The sequence below is a fragment of the Anarrhichthys ocellatus genome, unplaced genomic scaffold (genome assembly GCF_004355925.1).
Source record: "Anarrhichthys ocellatus isolate YVR2014 unplaced genomic scaffold, GSC_Weel_1.0 scaffold10, whole genome shotgun sequence".
Taxonomy (NCBI): Eukaryota; Metazoa; Chordata; class Actinopteri; order Perciformes; family Anarhichadidae; genus Anarrhichthys; species Anarrhichthys ocellatus.
The window spans coordinates 6,482,802-6,504,419 of NW_022280040.1; the positions used below are offsets into that span (position 1 = coordinate 6,482,802).

Consider the following 21,618-nt stretch of genomic DNA (forward strand, 5'->3'; position numbering starts at 1 on the left):
TCTCTCTCTCTCTCTCTCTCTCTCTCTCTCTCTCTCTCTCTCTCTCTCTCTCTCTCTCTCTCTCAGATCCTTGTGTGAGAAGCACTGGCGGGAGATATTGACGAACACCAGGTTGCAGTATGTCTCTATGTGATTGCAACGGATCTACTCACACTACTATATTTAGACTCAAACATAGCAAAACACGCACGCTTACTACCTTAGACACACTCCTGATTTCAGTGCATTGGTGCACACCACCACACACACATGTGCATCATAAATCGTGTTATATACTGCATGAAAACAGATCATAAATAATTGCTGAGGTAGTTAAAGTAATACTTGCACGCTAGTCCATAGTGTTTACAATATGCTACAAAACTAGAGATCAGTTCAAAGTTTAAAAGAAAGAGAAATAAGATGGTTTCTGGGTGATGGTTAACTAAACGAAACAGTTTGACTGGATGTAAAATGTTCTTAAGCTTTCCTCTAGAAAGCTTTATAATATATTCATTTACAATTCAAAACTTTTCAAACGTGATTTTAAAAATAGCTTAAGCTTAAAAAATAAATCATGAATTCGTTGCCAACTGATATGACTAGTTCAGCTGTTTTTATCCTCTATGACCAGATTAAGCTACTACTTCATTTATGTGGGAAAACAAGCAAATTACCAAGATGTTAGTTCACCAAAATTGATACATCTCAATAACAGAAAACAACAACAGGGTAAATAAGTAAATTTAGCTTTAGACGCAGATAGCTTAGCTTAATTTGTCTCTCTTGCTTTGACTGTCTTTAGCTGTTTTCCTTATGGCCTAAATACCAACAAGTCAGATTCTGGGCTTAACATCATTTTGAGGAGCATGAATATGTTGCTACTGCATTTAAGCATCGTAGGACACCGATAACTACAGCAAACACTGATAAAAAAAACTTGTATGAAAGTTGTATGATTTCATTTTGTCGATGTTGGAATGAATACATTTGCAAATACACTGCAGATTAATGTCCAGTTCAGTTTCAGTTAAAGACATATCAGATTAAAAGAGGGGATTTTGAACTAAGTGAAGGCAGTGTGAGCTTTATCCTTACCTGTTCGCACGCTACTACGCCACCCACACAAGGTCTTTCATTCATCTCACTGCACCATTACGCTCTGCTGTCTGAGTTAAAAATAGCCTCGCTCACGCTGGGCCTGATGAGAATTACCCAGCCATCACATGCATACAAAGGAGGATGTCCTCTCCACTCACATTACCTGACTGGTGTAAAGAGACCATACAAGCGGTGTTACCGTACATAAAACAAGGTTATTCATATTCATGTCCTCCAACTTACAATGAAACCCTGCTGCTTGTCAATTGCCTCCGTGTCTCTCATCCTCCCGACTTTGTACCCGATATGAATAACTCATCTGAAAGCAAGCTCATTAAAAAACCAAGCGCTGCTTTTGCTGTCATCACATCCGTGACCATATTAATCTCCCCGTGGCTTTCAAAACATCAACAAGCATCCAAACTATGTGTCAAACGCTGCTCAAGCTGGAGTGTGACCATGCTGCACTTCCACATTCAGGTAAGGTATAAATGTCCTAAATTGGCATCTCGTTGCACCTTCCTATAGCTTGAAGCCTCTCTTTTACGAGCTACATTTGGCCTTGAAAAGTGCGAGTGAAAATACCCGTTATGATTATTCCATCAGGTCACGGCTAACGACGGGGCGTGATCGAGAACATCGTCCCAGTGGGTCAGAAGGAGGTGATATGGAGCTCTGCCCAGAAACCGACAGCCATAACTGATGACAACATCCAGCCATCATCACCAGGCGATACGTAACCGAGCCACACTGACCCCCAAACACTGTGGACAGACGGACGACCCAAAGACGCGCAGACTTAACGCATGCACACAAAACACAGACGAGGTAAACGCACTCAAAATCTGCTTACACAGTCATCGGAGCTCTTGACGCGATCTCCCTTGGCTCGTTTCAGCAAGCGGATCCAGGTGGCCTTCATCAGCCACACTGGTCATTCAGTGTCCTGAGCCACTGCCCCCCCCCTGCTACTGCTACAACTACACCTGACTGCACTGCTGTGGTCGCTTTTGCACCAGCGCTGCAGCGGGCGTCACTGCTCCGGCTACAGGTACATTCAACACTGTGGCAACATGGACAGCCGGTTCCCGTTACGCCTTTAGTGTGAGTGCTACCATCATCTCTGGGTGAATAAATAGCTGTGGAGTTGGGGCTCCTTGTTTTGCTGCAGCTCCAGCTAGCTCTGCTGCTATCTGTAGAGCCACAGCTCCTGCTCCTGCTGCCGCTGCCGAAGACGGGGAATCCACAGGAGCTCTCTGCCCCGCGCATAATCTCAGCAGCTCTCTCTCCCCGTCTTCCCCGGTCTCCTTGAGTGCGCGGACTGCCGCTGCAGGTGCTGCGGCTGACTCCCAGTATGAGCCAGGTGGCAAGCGATGCTTATCAGCCTCTCGCTCAAGATTTGGCTCCAGCCTCGATCTCCTCCTCCTCCTCCTCTTCCTCCTCCTCCGCTGTAGCTAACAGCAGTTTATCCACACGAGTCCTGGCGCGGCTGCCTGCGACCGGCTCTCCTCCCGATGCTAATGAAGCTGCTGCCTCTCAGGTGCTGCAAGCTCCATCTATCTCACTCTCTGTGTCTCAGCCTGTCAGTGCATGTCCTGCACACTCCTTCAGGGATTCTGCCTCTCTACCTTCCGTCTTTTACCCACCCCTGCTTCTCATCCTTCTCTGTCACTCCCCTCGTTGTTGTTTTTTTTACCCCTCACAGTCAGTCCATCTGCTCGTTGTGTCTCTGCAGTGATGGGATGAGCACGTGCTGTATGGGTACTGTTTATGTGTCGACTGTGCATGCATGCTGTTTTGTTCTTTTTAGGTGTGAGCGCACTACATTCACCCAGATATGAGCCGTTTATAGGAACAAATAAGTGGCATAGCTTGTTTTCCTGCAGAAGATTTGCTCACTTTTTTTTTTTAATCATGGATCATATTAGAGCTGCAACTGATAATTATTCTCATTATTGATTCATGCACTGGTTCTCAGACATTTCCTTTCATGCCCTCCTTTGGAAGTGAAAAATAATTCACGCACACCCCCTTCCCCTGCGTTCAACATTTTTATCCGCCTGTAACAACATTGGGAGACTTATCTAGAACACAGACTGGATGTTTCCTTTTGTATTTGTGAATGGTGACTGCTGTGCAAATGCAGAACAACGCTGCTCAATTAGACACAACACACACAAACCTTCACAGCATAATATGCTTTCTCATATTTTGGATTTGACTGCAGGGTTTCCACCTGAATACATTTGTATCTGCATTTTTTTTTTCAGATTAATTGAATGTCTAGAGCTGAATAAATGAATAGTCTGAGTAAGTTTTTAAGCAAATAAACAACACATTAGCTGGCACCAGCTTCTTAAATGTTTTTTTTTAAAGATTACTTTGTCTTTTATACCTTTTGTAAATTGAACATCTTTGAGTTTTGAACTGTTGGTCGGACAAAATGAGTAATTTGAATCCACATTTTTCCCCATTTTACGTCAAACCAATTGAGAAAATAATCAGCAGCATCAATGATGAAAGTCAGAGCTGCAACGATTACATCCATCAGTCATTAGCTGATCGAGTCAATTGAAATGAATTAACATTGCAAGCACAAATGCGCCCTAATAGTGAGTATCGTATGTGTACTGTATCTTTGTGTGTGAGACAAAGACATCTTTTTTTTTTAAACCCTCACTTCTTCACTCTCATCATCAGGGACTCGGGGGTGGAAGCTGTTCTAAATCCTCGCCTGTCAGCTCAGCGGTGATTCATTACATGTGAGCGGAGCGTCACAAAGCCACACAGGACAGATGAGAATAATTACGCCGTTAATTAAAAACTTCCCATCCTCACAAGAGGAGCAGCCGAAGTTAAACTCTGCAGACGGATTATTCAAAACGTCCCTTTTGTTTGCACTGCTGCACTGCTGACGCACGATGCTCCTTGGTCTGACCCGTCATGAGGTTGTGTGAGGTCAGAGGAGTCAGGGATCGGCCCGTGGGACCAGCGGTTAAAATGGACTCGCTGGTTTATGGCAAGCAGTCGCTCCCCGAGGAGCACTAACTGTAGATCAAAGGATGACATGCTAATCAGTGGTGCTTATCATAACCAATCAATGACACGCCTCCATCTGCTCAGGGTCTTCCTAACTAGACATGTGCACTTAAAAATGACATGTCTTACATGAAAGGAAAGGCTGAGGGAAGATAATGTGATTTTAGCTCATTAAGACCAATTGGCCTAACAAGGAAGGCAATTACCTGAGGCAGATTATGTTTTGAACAGGAATAATGGGAATAGCGGAGAAGAACTAAATGTATCTTGTCCACTCTTAACATCAAAGCTCTCTAATCACCTCAACCGCAGTTTAGGACAGAAAACAGTGCACCAACCGATAGCGTTGCTAAGAAATGGTGCAATGGTCACATATGTTTCAGTAAGGTGGGTTGACACTAGCCTGGAGAGGTCTCAGGGCGAGGCACAGATGCTCTGAACGTGGAGCCCGAAGAGGAGGGCGGTGGAGCTGTGAAGGCTGCACTCGGATATCAACGCTGACGAACACTCAGAGCGACAGAATGAGCCTCCGGCTGCCAGACAGGACTGACCTCTAGACCCGCCTGCCACACTGATACTGACAGCACTGTGTCACCCACACACAGGCCACAAATAATAATCTCACAGCAGTGTGATAACGCTTACACCCAGCAGACTGAGAGTCACAGCTCCATTCGTAGTAGCGGGGTTTAAGTGTCTTGACAAGACAACTCTGCACGGTTGACTCCTTTAAAATAACACTTTAAAATCTTCCAATTACAGGATGCTCTTCCTGTTAACTCTGCCTATCTACCATGATCCGAAAAAAAGCTGCGAATCTCATCACATTTGCCAAACAAAGTGTTGATATCAAACAGTTTACTAGAAGTGTTTTTTTAGCCATACGAGCAGCGTGGTTCTTGGGATGGCCTTTTCTGTCGGAAACCTAATGACTTTGGTGGTTCCTTAACATTTCCCGTGGCCTACAGAAATGTTCACTTATTCTGTGAAATATCTACTTAACGGATTCCCAGATGATGTATCCTGTGACTTTTCCTCTCGGGCCACTATGACCGTTGACATTTGTGATTTTGAGCGAACTATCAGAACTACTGGATGGATTACCATGAAATTTGATACATGTTCTCCACAAGGTGAATTCTACTGACTGATCCTTTGACATTACATCTAGCGCCATCATCAGGTCAAAATCTTAATTCGCCCACTTTGGTTTGTGGTCAGCAGAACTCTTTTTGATTTGTGCTAATGTGCTAAGTTCATGCTTAAACACGGCATCGCTAAATGGTCAACCTGCTCCAAGAAATGTTGCAGCGTTACAATCCCATCCACTCCTGAGCAGCACACTACTTCATGCATTGGTTCTGGAATTTGGAACTGGACTTGACTCGCGTCCTGCAGAATTGTCCATTATTAATCCTACTTCTTCAGGAGAATTGGCTGCAAATCTGCACCGGCGACAGAAGAGCCAAACCGAAGAGTCTTCATGCGCTGGTTGGTCAGAGGAAGAGAGATAAGGGGAGGGAATTGAAAGGGCAATGGTCCTGTGATCTCTCTACCGCTCAAATTGATTCATTTGGACAGAGCTCCTTGCTGTAAGACCACCAATGACCTCTACATGCAGCGGTGGCACGCCGATCATTACATTAGACCATTACAAAACACTGTGGCTATTACCACAGTCAAACAGGAGGCTGTGATTCAGTCACTGCGGCCTCCTGCATCTAACAAAATCACTTATAGTGGATGAAGCCGTTAGACCAAGGATGTGAAAGCTTCCACTTTCATTTTTAGCCGCTATAGGAGCTACACTCTAAATGTGTCCACTATAAAAATGGACAGCTGTGGTCATGCAGAAAACAACGGCCGTGCATGTGAGCTATAAAGTGCTCTCATGGTCAAGAAGTCCTTGTCAAGACTCCTTTAGTTATTTCTATCAATGCTCTCATACAGTCGAGACTGCTGATTCTTTCCTTCCACCCAGGAACACACTGCACACTCACTTTCTGCTCCCATATCTCCCATTCACACTTCTTTTCACCTTTTTCCACATTTCTTTCAATCCCATACTGACCCCTTACTCTGCTGCTCTCATCTCCCGTCTCTCTCTCGAGATTACAAATGGCCTTCTTGCCTCTATAGTTTGATATTTCAACACAATAATCTTTAGTAATTGTGACTATATAGTGATGGACGCATTTTACAGTCACTGCTGTTCTTGTCAGTGTCATGACTATGTTATACTGGATGTCCAAGATCAAGTGTTTTGGTCCACAATCCCTATTTAATATTGCATATCTGCTAAAACAGAGTCTCTAGATGATAATTCTATTTTCCTAAATAACAAAGCTGCACAGTGTACAAGTATATTAAAGTTAAAATCAATCCAATGTATATGCTTGACAATTGAGCAGCTCTGCATTGCATTAAGAAACAAATGTCAGCATTCAAGCTGTTCCTTGATGCAGCCTTTGCCCGAGTTACCTGAATGAACTGTATTCCGTTTATTTTCGTTGTCTGTGCATCTTTTTTTTATGGAGATTACATTAATTAATTACTCTTATTGGTGTTTTGCTCTTGGCGTTTCTGTTACACTTGCAGTAGCATGGTGTGTGAGTGTGTGGTTGTCGTCCGCTCTCCACCGCTGTGGAACACCATGCACCGTAGATGACAGCAAAACGCAAGAGACTTTCATAATGAGCTGAATTGGAAGTGCACATAAATTAGGTAAATGACAATCAAACAGACTCTCAGACTGTGTTTAATGTCGTTTATGGTTGCATGGTGCTTTTTTCTCACGCGGTGCTCAGCCCTGTTTTTTTTTTACACACACACACACACACACACACAGACACACACACACACACACACACACAAGCTCAATGGAGTAGACGAGAGGCAGACAGCAAAGAATTGATGGTGGCTGCAGTCGTTGCTGTGAAAACACCTGTGTGACGGCTGACGTAAAACGAAGGATGGGATCAGGCTCAATAGGTCAATATAGCCGATAGAGATCAGTTTAAAAAAATGCCTCGATCGGCCCTAATACTGATCTTTGAGATTGGATCGGGTTAGACGTCTCCATCCAGTCACCTTTTTCCAGTGATGGAAGTATTAATTAATCTGCTGATAAGGACTCAAACTCAAGTTAGCAAATATTAACCTGCTAAACTAAGATGGTGCCAGTAAACGCCATAACTGCTCATGCCATTGTCATTGTGAGCATGTTAGCATTAAGCTTAAAGCAATGCTATGCCTTAGTATACGTACATGCCATATACATCTAAATGGTGCCATGCCATAATTCTGTAATGGAGTAAAAGTAAAAATATTCCTAGGTTTAAAATGATCCAAACAGCCAAAATTCAGAGGGGCGTCAGCAGTGAAACTAATGGGCCAGCGTGGTCAGATTGCACAGTAAAGCTCACAATATGCATCATGATTGAAGAATGAAGATTGCTGCTCGTGCCAAGTCATGTTCAGTTCTGGCTGACGGACCGTAGCCGACCGCAGAGGGCCGACAATGAGCCGAGCGAGTGCGCTCGCAGTTTCTTGCTCGGCATGACTCATTCTTGGCTGGAAACAAAGCCTCCTTTCCCGACCATCTGTCCATCACTGCCACTTCCCTCAGTGCAACATAAAGTCAATTAAATCGTCGGTCCACAAATGTTGTCTCCTTCGTCACACAGAGACAACGAGAGGAGACTTGACAGCCAAGAGTGAAAGATGTGTGACTGCTACAAGGACTGGTTACTAATATTCAACACAGAGGAATTCAAAACTAAGTGAGCAAGAGACTGAAAGGGAAACAGATTGTCGGTACATCTGTGAAAGAAATAACTGCCTGTGAGAGCGAGAGAGAGATGTGGAGAGAGATAGAAGAGGAGAGAGGAGTAACGATCCCTCTGGCGTAGCAAAAGAAGGATTGGACGTCAAGGTGACACTGACAGGCCTATGAAAAAAGTGTTTACCCAGCATCCCATGTGCCAGTGCATTAGATAAGTGCATCATCCCATCGGAGGGATGGACTCACTGGCTGTCAATCACATGATCTAAGAGCGCACCGTTGCTAGCTGGAAACTTAGAAACCAATCACATGGTAAGCTTTCTGTGCACGCACCTCTATTATTATTGTAAAACTTAAAGCAATTACAGTAATTCTTAAATAGACTTATCAAAATGAAGGAAGAAATAAACATGTACTTTCATTATTAGTATTATGCCAACATGCTCACAATGACCATGCTGACATGCTCATGTTCAGCAGGTTTAATGTTTACATTTGCACTAAAACAAACTAAGAAAAGTACCGCTGACGATGATGGGAATGCCCTTACTTGTGCACGTCTTTAGTCATAAACTAAAGTATTAGATAAATTAAATATTTTAACCTTGGTGGTGGTTGTGCTAGAAGAAGATCATGATGATTCATCCTCTGGGCACCATGAATATCTACCAAAATCAGTTTTTCACGAACAACCAATAATATCAACCTGCTGGTGGCACTAGAGGAAAAGTCAGGTGATCACCAAAGTCAGCAGGATTCATCCTCTGAGGATCAGGAATCCAGCTGATATTTGTTGACATATTTCAGTCTGGACTAAAGTACTGCCATCAATAGCCTAAACATGGATCAACTGCATGAAATATAGATGACTAGTCTAAAAGTATTGATCCTGGTAAACCAGTCCTAAAAACAATGTACAGATTAAACCTTTTTCGGTGCTCTTCTGACTAAAAGGCACAGTTTGGTGTTGCACCTCACACAGAGCAGTTCAAATCCAACATTATGGCAAGACAACTGCAGGGTGACGGGATCCCTACCACTGCAAAGTATGTGCCAATCCTTTTCCACCTGTGAGTATCACCTGCAGTCAGCAGCCTCTAGAGGGGCACTGCTGTCATTTACAGTGAATCCCTTCACTGCGAGATCCAGTTTATCTCGCAGTTCCGTCCCTTCCGTGGAAACACAGCACCATAATAGGATGGCGGCTGATGAAGGGGAATACAGTGAGAGAGGCCAGGGGCTGCGCTGTGCTGCTATTTTGTGCTTGCGTCATCAATATCCCGGCAGTTTCCTGGTGAACGAGGCAGGCGCCGGATGATTGATGAGAACCGGCTAAGAGAGCGGAACGAGCTGCTAACCACCTTCAGTGGAGTAGAACATACCGTCCAACAAATGGGACTGTGCTCGAGTAAAATGATTTCAGGTTCATTTATTTTATTTCATACAGAGATAAATTGCATACTCTGGACCAATTCCTGCAAAAGTTGTGATTTATATGCAATATTGGTTTTGTTGGCATGGAGATTTCCCAGATTTCAGTGATGCATGAAACCAAAAACTCTCTAAATAAAGCCCACCAAAGGTCAATTTAAACTTTTTTTTTCTACGTTAACCGTAATAGTAGAGCTTCTTTCCCTACATAAAACTCCAAATCTTTCTTTACAATATCCGAAAGGCCCAAAACCCTAAAATATAAAATGTTTATTATCATATATGACAAATAAAAGCCTCAAATAGTCACATGAGAAACTGTAATCGGTTGGTGCTGCCATTGCCCGAGTTACCTGAATAAGCTGTATTACGTTGAGTGTATATTTTATCATCTGTATACGTATATTCTGCACCGATGAGAATAATAAATTACTCTTATTGGCATTGTTGCTCGCGGTGCTTTTTGTTGCGCAACATCGTGCACCATAGATGACAGCAAAAAAAACGCAACTCTCACAGTCAGCTGAAATGGAAGTGCACATATACTAGGTAAATAACTTTGTGCTGCTCACACACACACACTGAGCTCAGCAGAGTGGAGGAGAGAAGTTGCGTTGCTGTGTATGAAAGCTTGTGTGACAACTAATGCAAAATGAAGGAACATATCGAGCTCAATATTGCAGACAACTATCAGTTAAAAAATGCATTGATCGGCTCCGATACCGATCTTTGAGTTTGGATCACGACAATTGTGTTTCTACTTATGTTGAACTAAAAGAAAAAAAAAGGTCTTATCGATCCTAACAACCTTGAATCAATGTTAGATTTTATAAATGTTAAATACTCTCGTCAAATGTATTATTCAAATAAACACAGTGTTATACTTTACTCCCAGCTGTCACTGTGAAACATAAAACTCCTGAACGGGTCCCTCATTACATCCAACAGGAGCTTCCGTGTGTCGGTGTGAGTAATTGGTTTTCCCAGACCTACATGAACAACAGCCGGCTATAGATTGATAGTTTCTCTTTTACTAGAAATAAACAAGAGAGAGAGAGAGAGATACACAACAGTATCTGCTGCGTAGAAACTCTCAAAACGTGGACGTACATATGCATACTGTGGCACTAAACAATATATGAATTAATGGCCTTAATTGATCTGGTTCGAGTCAGGCACATAGTAGATGTAGGGCTGTGCAAGAAATCTATTATCAATTTCAATTACAACTTTAGCTTTCAACGATTATGAAAACAAGATAATTAACATAATGTTTGTGCCGGCACTGCATTCTGTTCTCGTTTTGTCGTATGTTAGAACGCCACCTTTCCTTAACAGCGGTGTGACCGATGCATTTAACTTTAAAATGTAGGCTACAAAATGTTCTTTCTAAATGCGTGATGTTGAGTAATCGTGTTCAATAATCTTGATTTGTATTTCTGCCGTAATCGAGCGGCCCTAAGTAGACGTTATTCCTGACTGGTTTTAGGTTAACCTGTTTTGTTTCCCTTTTCTTATTCCACACATTCGGACAGTCTCCTGCAAAATATACTATAAAGTATCGCCTTGTTTCAACTCTTCACTAAAGCCTTACAATGTTTACACTATCAAATATTCAAAACCAGGACACAGTTTGCTTGCAATCGGCCTGCTAGATCTGGTATCTTGACTAGAAATTATAGTTATCTTCTGCATGTTTGAACAATTCTCGTTCACAACAGGGTTTTTCTGAGTTGACTGCTGTTTTCAGACTAAAACAGGAAAATATTTCACCACCATATCATTCACACACACACACACACACACACACACACACACACACACACCCTCAAGCACACACACAGACACAAAAACAAAACAAAAACGACAGAGAATCTTTGTTTGGCTCATGTGGCTAAGACAAAACTTTTTCTGTAGGTCAAAGCCAAGTTCTGAGCCGTTTACTGTTCTCTGTACATAAAGAACCGAGCTTACCCCTGCTGTTTACTTTCTTTCCCTCGCTCTGCTTGTTTAGCACTGTCTCAGCTTCCCATTTAAGCTAGCAACGGTCACGCAGCGGTGCTCCCAAATTCAGGCAAGATGTTTAAATGAGCGTCTTCGTCTCAAAAACAGCACACCGTGAGAGGCTCACAATGTGCATTGTGAGCACGACTCTCTAACCAATGTTCAGTCAAAGCAGCGACAAGGGAGAAGAATAGGAAGTGTGTAATTACGCCCCTTTAAATCCTGCACTAATAACCTCCATTCTCCTGCAGAGCGAGCCCGTCCTCTTTGTTCAGAGGGTAGGGGGAAAGAAGAGCGAGAGGTACAGCCCAGTTAAGCTCAGAAAAGTGTAAAAGGACACTGTTTGAGCAGCAGAAAGCATGTTAACTCAAACTTACCAGATCTGACTCCTCACTGCCGGAGTGATACATTGCTGTTCTACCCGACTCTCTGCGGTTCAGCCCGGCTGGGAGAAAATCTCAGCTGCTGCCCATCTCCTCTCGGAGCACAGGAACTCCTACCAGCCCGACTGGTTCGCTTCTACAAATCCCCCTTGTCCCCGCTCCAGAGGGGAACGGCTTTGCCTCCGTAGCCCGGGCAGTGAAAGTTGGAGCCGGAGGAAAGAAGTTAGTTCCTCTCAGACCTCCTTTGGCCTACTTTGGTCCCTGAGAGGCAGAGAAAAGATCAGCGTCTTTCCCACGCTGGGAGAACACTCCTTCAGAGAGCCGCAACCGTCCTCCAGCCCCAAAAACAAGCCCCCCTGCCCCTCTCCCCTCCCACACACACACACACATGAACACTGTTTCACACACACACACACACACACACACACACACACACACACAGCCAGTTAGGAAGTAAGATCTCTGGCCAACAGGGCCGGCCTGAAAATTCCAGAAAGCACCAAAAGCAGCTGCAAAAGCTTTTTATGTCTGAGTGCGAGTGTGTGATCTGGGGAGTTTACATGTGTTCCCTTAAAGAGGTAACACTCCGAGGGGAGGAAGGCTGAAGGATTTGAACTCACTGTATAGCCTCGGCACATGTTGTTGAGACCAAAACGTCAGGAAGTAATTATCTTCACTACATCGACGAAAATGCCATATTTGCTTTCATCATCAAGGGGACCAAAGTCATTCAAACTTTCCGTTTGTTTATTTGATGGTACACCATTAACTTTACATTAGACAACAGGGAGCGCACAACATACTACCAACTCTTACATCTATAAAATTAAAGCCGTATAAAAGTTGGTTTAGTAATGAAGTGACGGATTTCTCTTGCCAGTCGGAGCTCCAGTTTAATCAGCTGGTGTGCTTCTAAGAAACTGTAGTGGTTACTGTAATAAAAACACACATTCACGTAAAAGAATCTCTTTGACATCAGACAATGTGATGCTGTGATGTGTGTTTTGTAACCACGCTGCTGTTACGTCACAGCTCACGTTTGGCTGAGCAACACAAATATACTATTTAAAGCTGTAAAACATGACTCAAAAAAATGAGTTGGAAACTTACATCTGAGTCACGAGTTCACAAAAGGACACAATGACCAATTTAGATTTTCCTGTCATAAAACAGGAGTAACAACAGAGGAATACGGCTCCGTCAGAGGTCACGGTGGAGCGACTGAGCAGCACAGACGAGAACCAAACAGTTCCATTTCATGCCCAACTTGTAAGATCACGCAACTATAAAACTACAAGCTCGGAGCTTTATTCGACATCCCCGTAAAGCCCAGATTTGTATTTTTCAGTGGGGAGAAAATGTTTTCCGGGCGGCCCATCCTAAATCCTGGATTATATTGTGCTTGATCAGGGTTAACCCCTTTCTGAGGATTATCATCCTCTGTGTGCGCTCGGCACGTGACGAACTGTGGGATAGTTATCCTCATTTCACCAGAACAATGATTTCAAGTCCTGATGCACAAGTTTGTATATATAAGAGGGGTTGGAATAACCAGAAGCAACAATACAATATTATCACGAAACAATCTTTTTGCGACCTTTTTACATTTTTGATATTCTGAGTATTGCGAAAACATATATTTTGATTTAATACCTTTTTTTCAATTGCAAATTATGCAGTTTTTTCAACATCTGTTTAATCAAATAAGACAAAGTTTTCACTCGGTTCATCTTACTTCAATCTTTTGTTATCAAAAGGTTTAACTTGTATTTGCAATATTAATAGAGTATAAAAAAAGATCGATACTTGGCGTCCGTGTATCTATATAATATTGCCACGAAAAATATATCGCGATATTATGCCATACTGTTTGATACCATACAGATAAGGTCTCCTCATCAAGAGTGTTTCATGCATACCGTCTCCAGTTCTGATGAATATAGTACGACTGCAACTACAATGATCATTTTTATTCAAAATGAATTTCCTGTCATCGAAGAGTAAACAAAATCAGCCCTTTTGCTTTTCAGCCCCCAAACGTTTTACAATTTGTAGTCCAATCCAAACCCTGCAGCGGCGACGCGCGGTCAAGGTAAATTAAATGCAAAAGCGGACTATAATTAAGTCGAGCCCTGGAGGCAAAAAACCTCCGCATGCTGAGCGTGATGACAGTTGATCAGGAAGTGTGATCTGGTGCCTCTGAATGCTCACTAAAAATGACTTTTGCATGTGAAGTCTGCAACACTCTGCAAGGCAACCACAGCGATGACAAATTGTGTACAAATCAATGTATGTTAACTGATATTGTGTTGCTCCAGCTATCCCTGCCAGGATCTTTAAGCTGAGGCCACTCAAGTTTACTGTGTTCAATGTATATAATGGGGTTTGAGCATCTCTATTAGCATACTGTGAATATGAAAGCAGAAAAAGCTATACTCCAGATTGGTTGCTTTATTTTGTGTAATTACTATAATGTAACGATACAATAGCATTCTTCACTGCCAACAGCAATTACCAGCCCTCTCATAATGGACTCTCTGAATGGGATTTGACAGATCAATGTCTTCGTGTTCTGGGAAATGAATGCCGGCACCGCCTTGGGCTCATCGATCAGTATACATGCACACAGTGACGTCAGAAGGCAGTCACGCTGACAGGCACACAAAAGGCCCAACAGGATAGCTTACAAAACCGGCATACAGTAATTGGACCACGAGGTGGAGATCAATACGACACTCCAATGTGCTTCACCACAAAAATGACATTGCCAACAGTCGTTTCCTTTCATTACGTAGTTACTAAAGAGGCACCTTGTGCAGTATGAAGAGACTGAAAGACACCGCTCTGATTCTGTTTCGCCTAATGCAACAGCCCTGCAATAAATCCTGGTATCGACAGCTCTCCGAACACTGCAACCTTCATGAAGACAGGATCTATGGCAGGACTTACTGAAGGCGTACCTATACTAAACTAACACATTCATGTACATTGTGCAATAAAGATTATATCAGAGAAAAATAATAATACCTACATTTTACATGTATGGAAACAATATTCTTTGTTGTCTATAATGCTGTTTAAAGGATAAGGCTGGTGATATTCTACCAGACAATAGGTCTACTTAGCAGAATCACTGCATTAGTGGGATTTGTTGACAAAAAGAAAAATATAAAATATCTATATTGTGGTAGATATGTTGATTTATTGCATGTTGATGACAACAACCACACATATCTTATAGGTTAATGGTTGTTAAATCCAGAAATTGAATCCTGATTTATTGATCTTACATCTTTTTCTATCTATTTATTAGGGCTGCAACTTACGACTACTTTCATTATTGATTATTTCCTTAAGTAATTGATTAAACGTTTGGTCTATAAAGTGTCAGAAAGTAGTTCCCAGAGCCCATGGTGACGTCTTCAGATGTGCTTTGTCCAAGCAATAGCCCAACACCTAAAGATATTCAGTTTTATATCAGAGACGACTTGGAAAACCTGCAAATATTTACATTTTTGCAAAAAGAATGTACATTTTTTTCAGCCACACCTTCATTTTTTTTTTAGAGGGAGTACAGAGTCAGATTGCAGTATAGCCGTAAGCACACTTGTGTACTTTTAGTTAGAGGGCCCTCTCTCATGCCACCGGGCCGTTTCTACCTCCATATCAGGAGGTCCAACACTTTCGTGACTCCACGGTGGCCACCAGACTCACTATTACAGTAAACAGTCCAAAACAAAACCTCTCTACTCTGCCAAACACACTCGCCAGAGTGAAAGCACTCCGGATCATGACTTAATCTGTGTTACATCAATAAAAGATCATAACACTGAAGACATCATAACACGAGACAAAACAATGCACTGAAGATAATTTATTGATTCTCACCCGGAGCATCTCGCCACTGACAGAAACAATATCCAGCAACAACGACAGTGTTGTGTTTTCCATCAAATTTGATATTATACGATGAGGTTATGCTTAGTAAACTTAAAAAGATCACTAATAGGCTAAAATATACAATAATTACATTACTGAAGATCTGTCAGAAAGGCCCCTGCAAAATGTGTTTTGCCTTGCCAAGAATGCTTTTATACTAATGAAACTGGACTGCTCCAGAAGGGCTATTTCTCTGTTGTCCAAAACGTAACAAAGGAAGTAAAATCTATTTAGCAAACACTGTATTCCGTTGATCCTGTAAATGATCCTTTACGGTCAGAGCTGCACAGTGCTGTGTCACACGTATGCGTTTTTTTAGAACAAATATTCAAAGGTAATTTTTCAAACGTCACAGCCCTACACCAGTAAAAGGTGCAAAGCATTTGATAAATAGGAAATATATTAAATTTGGATTCATAATGTAAGGCAGTGATGGATGAGGGCAAGCAGAGTATTTATTTTGGTCATTACAGCTGAAAGCGGCATCATACATATTTAACGGGCACTTTATTTTACGCTTATCGTTATCTAATATATTTGGGATGGTGGTCCTCAGATTTTTTTAATAATGAGAAAAGGGCCTTCAATTACAAAAAGGATGAGAAGCCCTGCTTGAAATTACACTACATGTCAGTTAAATGCCTGAACTGACACCACTCTCTGCTGTATGGTAAACATGCAGCTTGAGCCAGCAGCTAGTTAGCGTAGCTTAGCATGAAGACTAGAAAGATGGGGGAAGAACTAGCCCGGCTCTGTCCAAAGGGTAACATAATCCATCTTTAGAAGACTAATTAACACATTACATCAGGTTTGTTTAATCCATTTGCCAAACTATTTTTCAGTGGGGAGCAGGAACTTCTTGCAGTTTTTGCTGGTTGCCTGGCAACTTGGGTTTTTGTATGAAGATGCAATGTTAAATTAGAAGTGCTGGTGGGTGGATGCATTTTTTGTCATTTGGACACAGCCAGGCTAGCTGTTTCCCCCTGTAACTGTTGCAAAGCTAAGTCAACGGGCTACTGGCTACAGCCTCATAGTTACCGATACGAATGGTATCGATCTTCTAACTCTCGACAAGAAATCAAATAAGCATGTAGGACTAATCCTTCAAAGACTAATGTATTTGAGAAGTTTAGTTACAAAAAGCAAGGCATTCAAAAAACAATTTCAAATTCCCAACTCCCAATTCAGAGCAGGACTCTTCTGGTGCTGATGCATAATATCCAGATCAGACTGGAGACCCCATGCTGTGCCCACTGGGACCGTGATTCACATCTAATGAAACCCCCCAGGGCCGGCAGCCAGCCTCCGACTGAGGTTACCTAGCTACAACACATGCCAGGCCACTCGAGCCATGGGACCATCTCTAATTACAGACAGTGAGAGAAAGGAAAAAGGAGGGAAAATGAGGGAGAGAGGTGGAGATAGAGGATGTGAAAGAGAGATAGAAGCCCCAGCTGTTCCGTTTCCTCTCTGAGCGACTCGAGAGTTCGACTGCTGTTTCAGCACCGAACCCGTGCACACATCATACAACACCGCTGTACTTTTCTGTACAACTGAAGCAGTGGCATCTAAAGCCACGGCCTAATAATGTGGTATTAGAACAGCACATTACAACAAAGATTGGAGTCGAAAGTTGAGTAAAGCTTACCCTTCCCAAGATGTGTTTAGTCAGTGGAGACCAAGACAACTTGTCAAGCATGCCCAAAGGAATGAAGATCATGAGCTCAGAGTTGCTGGACAGCGAACGGGAGCAAAGACTTGATGACTTCTGAAGCGCCGACTTGCACAACAGTGTACAGCGTTTGGCGGCTGCAGTGCGAGTGTGTGGCGCTGAGTCACTTTACGCTCGCTGAACACATCAACACATCGGCCGGACCACATGGAGTCATAGGAAAAACTCTTCAGCCGGCAAATTGGGACCGTTGTGACCAATATAGTCATGCACAGGTCAGGCAAACACTGACAGAGGGCACTAGCGCATTGGGCGCAAACACACTTTCACACTTAGTAACACCGCCTGCCCTGTGAAACACAACGGAAGAGATCAAGAGGGACCCACATCATTGTACACATGAGTGGTCATTTATAGTTAAATGTACGGACTGATATCTGATGATATGGTTTGTGGTTATGTTGACAGCTCAGACACGTTTTTATAAATAAGAAATTGAAAAATGGGAAGGATGGAGCTGAGAACTATGCACCAGAGTCTCATTAAATATACAAAAAACAATAAACAGTTTAAGAGTTAAATGTTATTGGACCCATGCTTCTGAACACATGATGCATTACATTTTCTGTCACATAACAGATAACATACAGTATACTTTTCTGTACACTTTCGGACTAACAAAGCCACTTTTGTGTGCTACTCTGACATCCCTGATGGGCTCCTAACTTGAACACAGTCATGCAGTTTGAGCAGCAGTGAGAGACGATCATCTTCTGTGTCGTCACATGATCCTCCGTGTACTGTACATCACTACAGGAGGGAGGGAACGATCCATTGCTGCACACAATAACACCCACGGGGGTGATTACTTGTGTCCAGTTGATCCCTTGACTCACTTTGTGATGATTGCTTCTTTCAGTAAGGAGATTTAAATCTGCGTCTGCCTTTCAACCAATCCAGGATTTAGAGGAGAAGAATGACTGACATGAAACATGGTCAGAAACGGTTAAAATCTATTCTTTAAACCTGCAAAGATTTCATATTACTAAGGTTATATGAAAGCGAGCAGTGGTTGCAAACTTGGGGGTTTATTTTTGCAATCTCTGCCTTTTCTCTAGTAATGTCATGATTATCAATAACCTCTTAAAAAGGTCCCTTGTGGAGTTTTTGATAAGCATATGGAGCAATGTTTGTACAAGTGGGTTCTTATTTAGTGAATATCATGCACCCACATGAGGACACATGCACAAAATACATATTCCTGCTGCACATTCTTCATTATTTCTTGGTTGACAGTTGCTGGCAGTAACACACAAATAAACATAGTAATGCAGCAACAAACCCAGTACTGAAGAAGACTGCTAGCTAGTAAACAATGATGTAAACACTACACAATTTAAAATATTACAAAACTGACAGACATACTAATGAGTTTTAGTGACGCTTCTAATAATTCTTGAAATAGAAACAAGTAAAAACAACAAACTTTAATTTCAAGGGATCACGAGTTTAGAGATTGGGAAGTACTGCCCTACATTGTGTAAAATGACAAAGATTAAATCATGCTGCTCCAAACCATCTAAATCAGATTTCAAAGATAGGATTTAGCTACACGAACAGACTCTTTCACCAGACCTGTTGGAGGTATCTACACACAGGAAGAGAAAGATGACCCAGCAGATTGTCTTTCACCTACAAGCACCAATGCCTTTCTACAGGACTAACAAGCAGACACAGTCCCCCGTGAATCCATGATTAAAAACTAAGCTCTACTTATGCAAGGTTTACTTCCTACAGTGTATAGGCCTGCGTAGACAGACAGGATATAGACGGCAACACTGTGGATGCCGTCACAAACAAAACCTGCACGCCGAAAATAATTCGCAAACAGAGAAAAAGCACTCTTTAAGCTGTACGTGCAATGCAAAAGCTTTCAGAAAACAAGCAAGCACTACGAGTAATAGTACAAGCTCTGGATAGAGGAGTAAGCTGCTGATTTAACACAGAAACAAGAACAGGTTGTGTGTTTTTTCTAGTTGTTTTTTTTACCTTTGGCTTCTTAGACATGCTCGTTCTCCCACAATGCCTGGCACACCTGTGTCGCCTCTCCGTTCCACAGCGACTGTAATGAATTATGCAAATCCCCTGTTTTTTTGTTCAGAGTACCATGACCCAGGGGTGCAAGCAGCTGACGCCTGGCATAAAAAAACCAACCTCTCTGCCTCAGTCAAAAAGGGGATAACAGTGACTGCTGCGCTACAGTTGCTCTTATAAATATAACCGGTGTCACTTCCTGGGTGATTTTTAGAGGAGCGGAAATGAGACGCTGTCATCCTCAAGAGCTCCTCGACCAGCAAGTGTCATGCCTCATGTGGAGTGAAGCGTCTCTCAGACGGATCACACACATGACATGGGCACAAGCAGAAAACACACAGACATGCATGAGCGGACACACACACACACACACACACACACACACACAATCGAGTGTTTAAGCTCTGCGATGTCATGGTCAGCTCTGAAGTGTTTTTCTTGAGCTGGCCGGGCATTAAGCTTTAATTTGATAGTGCGACATCTGTTGCATGGTAAACTCAGCTTCATGACGCTATCAAAAAGTGGCGAGAAACACGCCCCACATACACACACACACACACACACACACACACTTTCAAACTCCAGAAACACTCTTGTGAACGGACACTTGTGACAGTCAGCTTTAGTGTTGCTGAAGACTCTGTGTGATGCCGAGCTGCTGGGCTGCAGTGGCAGCGCTGCCCGCTGTAGTAAAACATGTGACCTCTTGCAGCTGCACATCTGCGGCCAGACAGTCAGGCAGTAACAGCACCATCTGGAGTCCTAATCCGCCTGGCACTGCCTACCAATGTCATTATGAATGTGGCCCTCAATGTCATTAGGCTTATTGGACAGACAAGTAGATACCTGGGATCAGTGCCTCTGCAGAGGCGCCACAGCAGCGTCGCACAAATCTGCACTTTCTGCAAAGATATCAGTAGCACAATTAACTAATGTTCACACTAGGTTGTATAAGCAAGCCGAGACTTAGAAGAGAGGCCTAGATGATTTGAATAAATAATTTAATTACATTGCGGGACATTTCTGCTCAACTAGCAGCAGGATCTGAGGATGGCCATTGTTTGGACTACGTGTAAATGTCTCAACGACGACTATCCTTTCATGAAATTGGGCACGAATATTTAATGTCCCAGTAATATGATTCCCAACGATATTATCAACCTTCCCAGGTGTTGTCTTAAAGGTCTCAATATCGTCTGCTCTGCAGCTGCCTGCACACTGTCTGCAATTACCAATGTGTTCATACTTGCACAAGTCGCACGCAGGGAGTTGTCACTGCTCTCCAAACACCACACGTGAAGGCCAATGTTGAAGTCGGAGAAAGCTGGAAAAGTTGATATTTCTTTCCTAAAACTTACAGAGGCTACTTATATGCTTTGGGGAATCTGTGTTGTTTTTTTTTACTTGATTTAATCATCTGTTTGTAATCTGAGCTTTCTGTACTTTGTCACGCATGCGAGTCTCTGTTGTGACCCACTGGCTAGCTAATCACCGCCACTCTGCGCTTATACGACCAATATCCCCGATAACGCCGTCCCGACACACGGCATCGTGCTGAAAGCGTAATGCTTTTTTACATTTCCGGCCCTCAGCTGATACAACTCTATGAGCAAAAAGCATCATCAGTATGTTGTTCATCAAGGAACCTGACACACTACAACAATGTGAAAGGGCCAACTAATACGTTATGTCACCAGACATTAAGTTACTCAACTTTCCAGCTCTGTGTGTGCAGGAATGATCAGGTTCATCGTGATGGAGCGCGAGCTGGGCTGCACAGAGTAGCAGCGAGACATATGGGTGGGTTGAGCAAAAGTGGAGCAGTGTTTCCCTCCGGAGGAAAACACATATGTACATCTCTATTTATGCACACATGCACATGTAGAATATACTGGACAAAGATACAAAAATTATCGCAGTGTCGAACATGAATGCCCGCTTAGGAGAGCACAGCATATGGTGTATATGGAGGAGAATTAAGCCTCGGGTTTATCACACCATGACTGTGTCACTTGCACCTGACGTACAGTAACACCACCAAGAGAGATTACATAACAAAGAGGCTGAGCTGAGGTAATACAACTGCAGGATCAAGAGAGAGAGAAAATGTTTTTAAAAGGTCCACAGAGAGATAGAAGGTAGATTCTCCATCACATCCTCTCCTCCCTACCCCCACCCCCCTTCCCCCCCCC

At 42.8% G+C, this 21,618-nt stretch overlaps 1 protein-coding gene across 4 annotated transcripts in view; it reads right to left on the minus strand.

Annotated features, from left to right (window-relative positions):
* cacnb2a (calcium channel, voltage-dependent, beta 2a) overlaps window positions 1-21,618 on the minus strand; it is a 57,207-nt gene that overhangs the window by 18,187 nt on the left and 17,402 nt on the right. Inside the window, exon 1 of one of the 4 annotated variants that reach the window (XM_031850294.1) lies at window positions 11,716-21,593. The exons of 2 other annotated variants lie outside the window; for them this stretch is intronic. In XM_031850294.1, coding sequence (XP_031706154.1) covers window positions 11,716-11,748 — 33 coding nt within the window. In that variant the 5' untranslated portion in view covers window positions 11,749-21,593. Of the gene's footprint in view, window positions 1-1,933; window positions 11,696-11,715; window positions 21,594-21,618 lie in introns of those variants that run through there. One more of the 4 variants, XM_031850292.1, reaches the window with a different exon arrangement.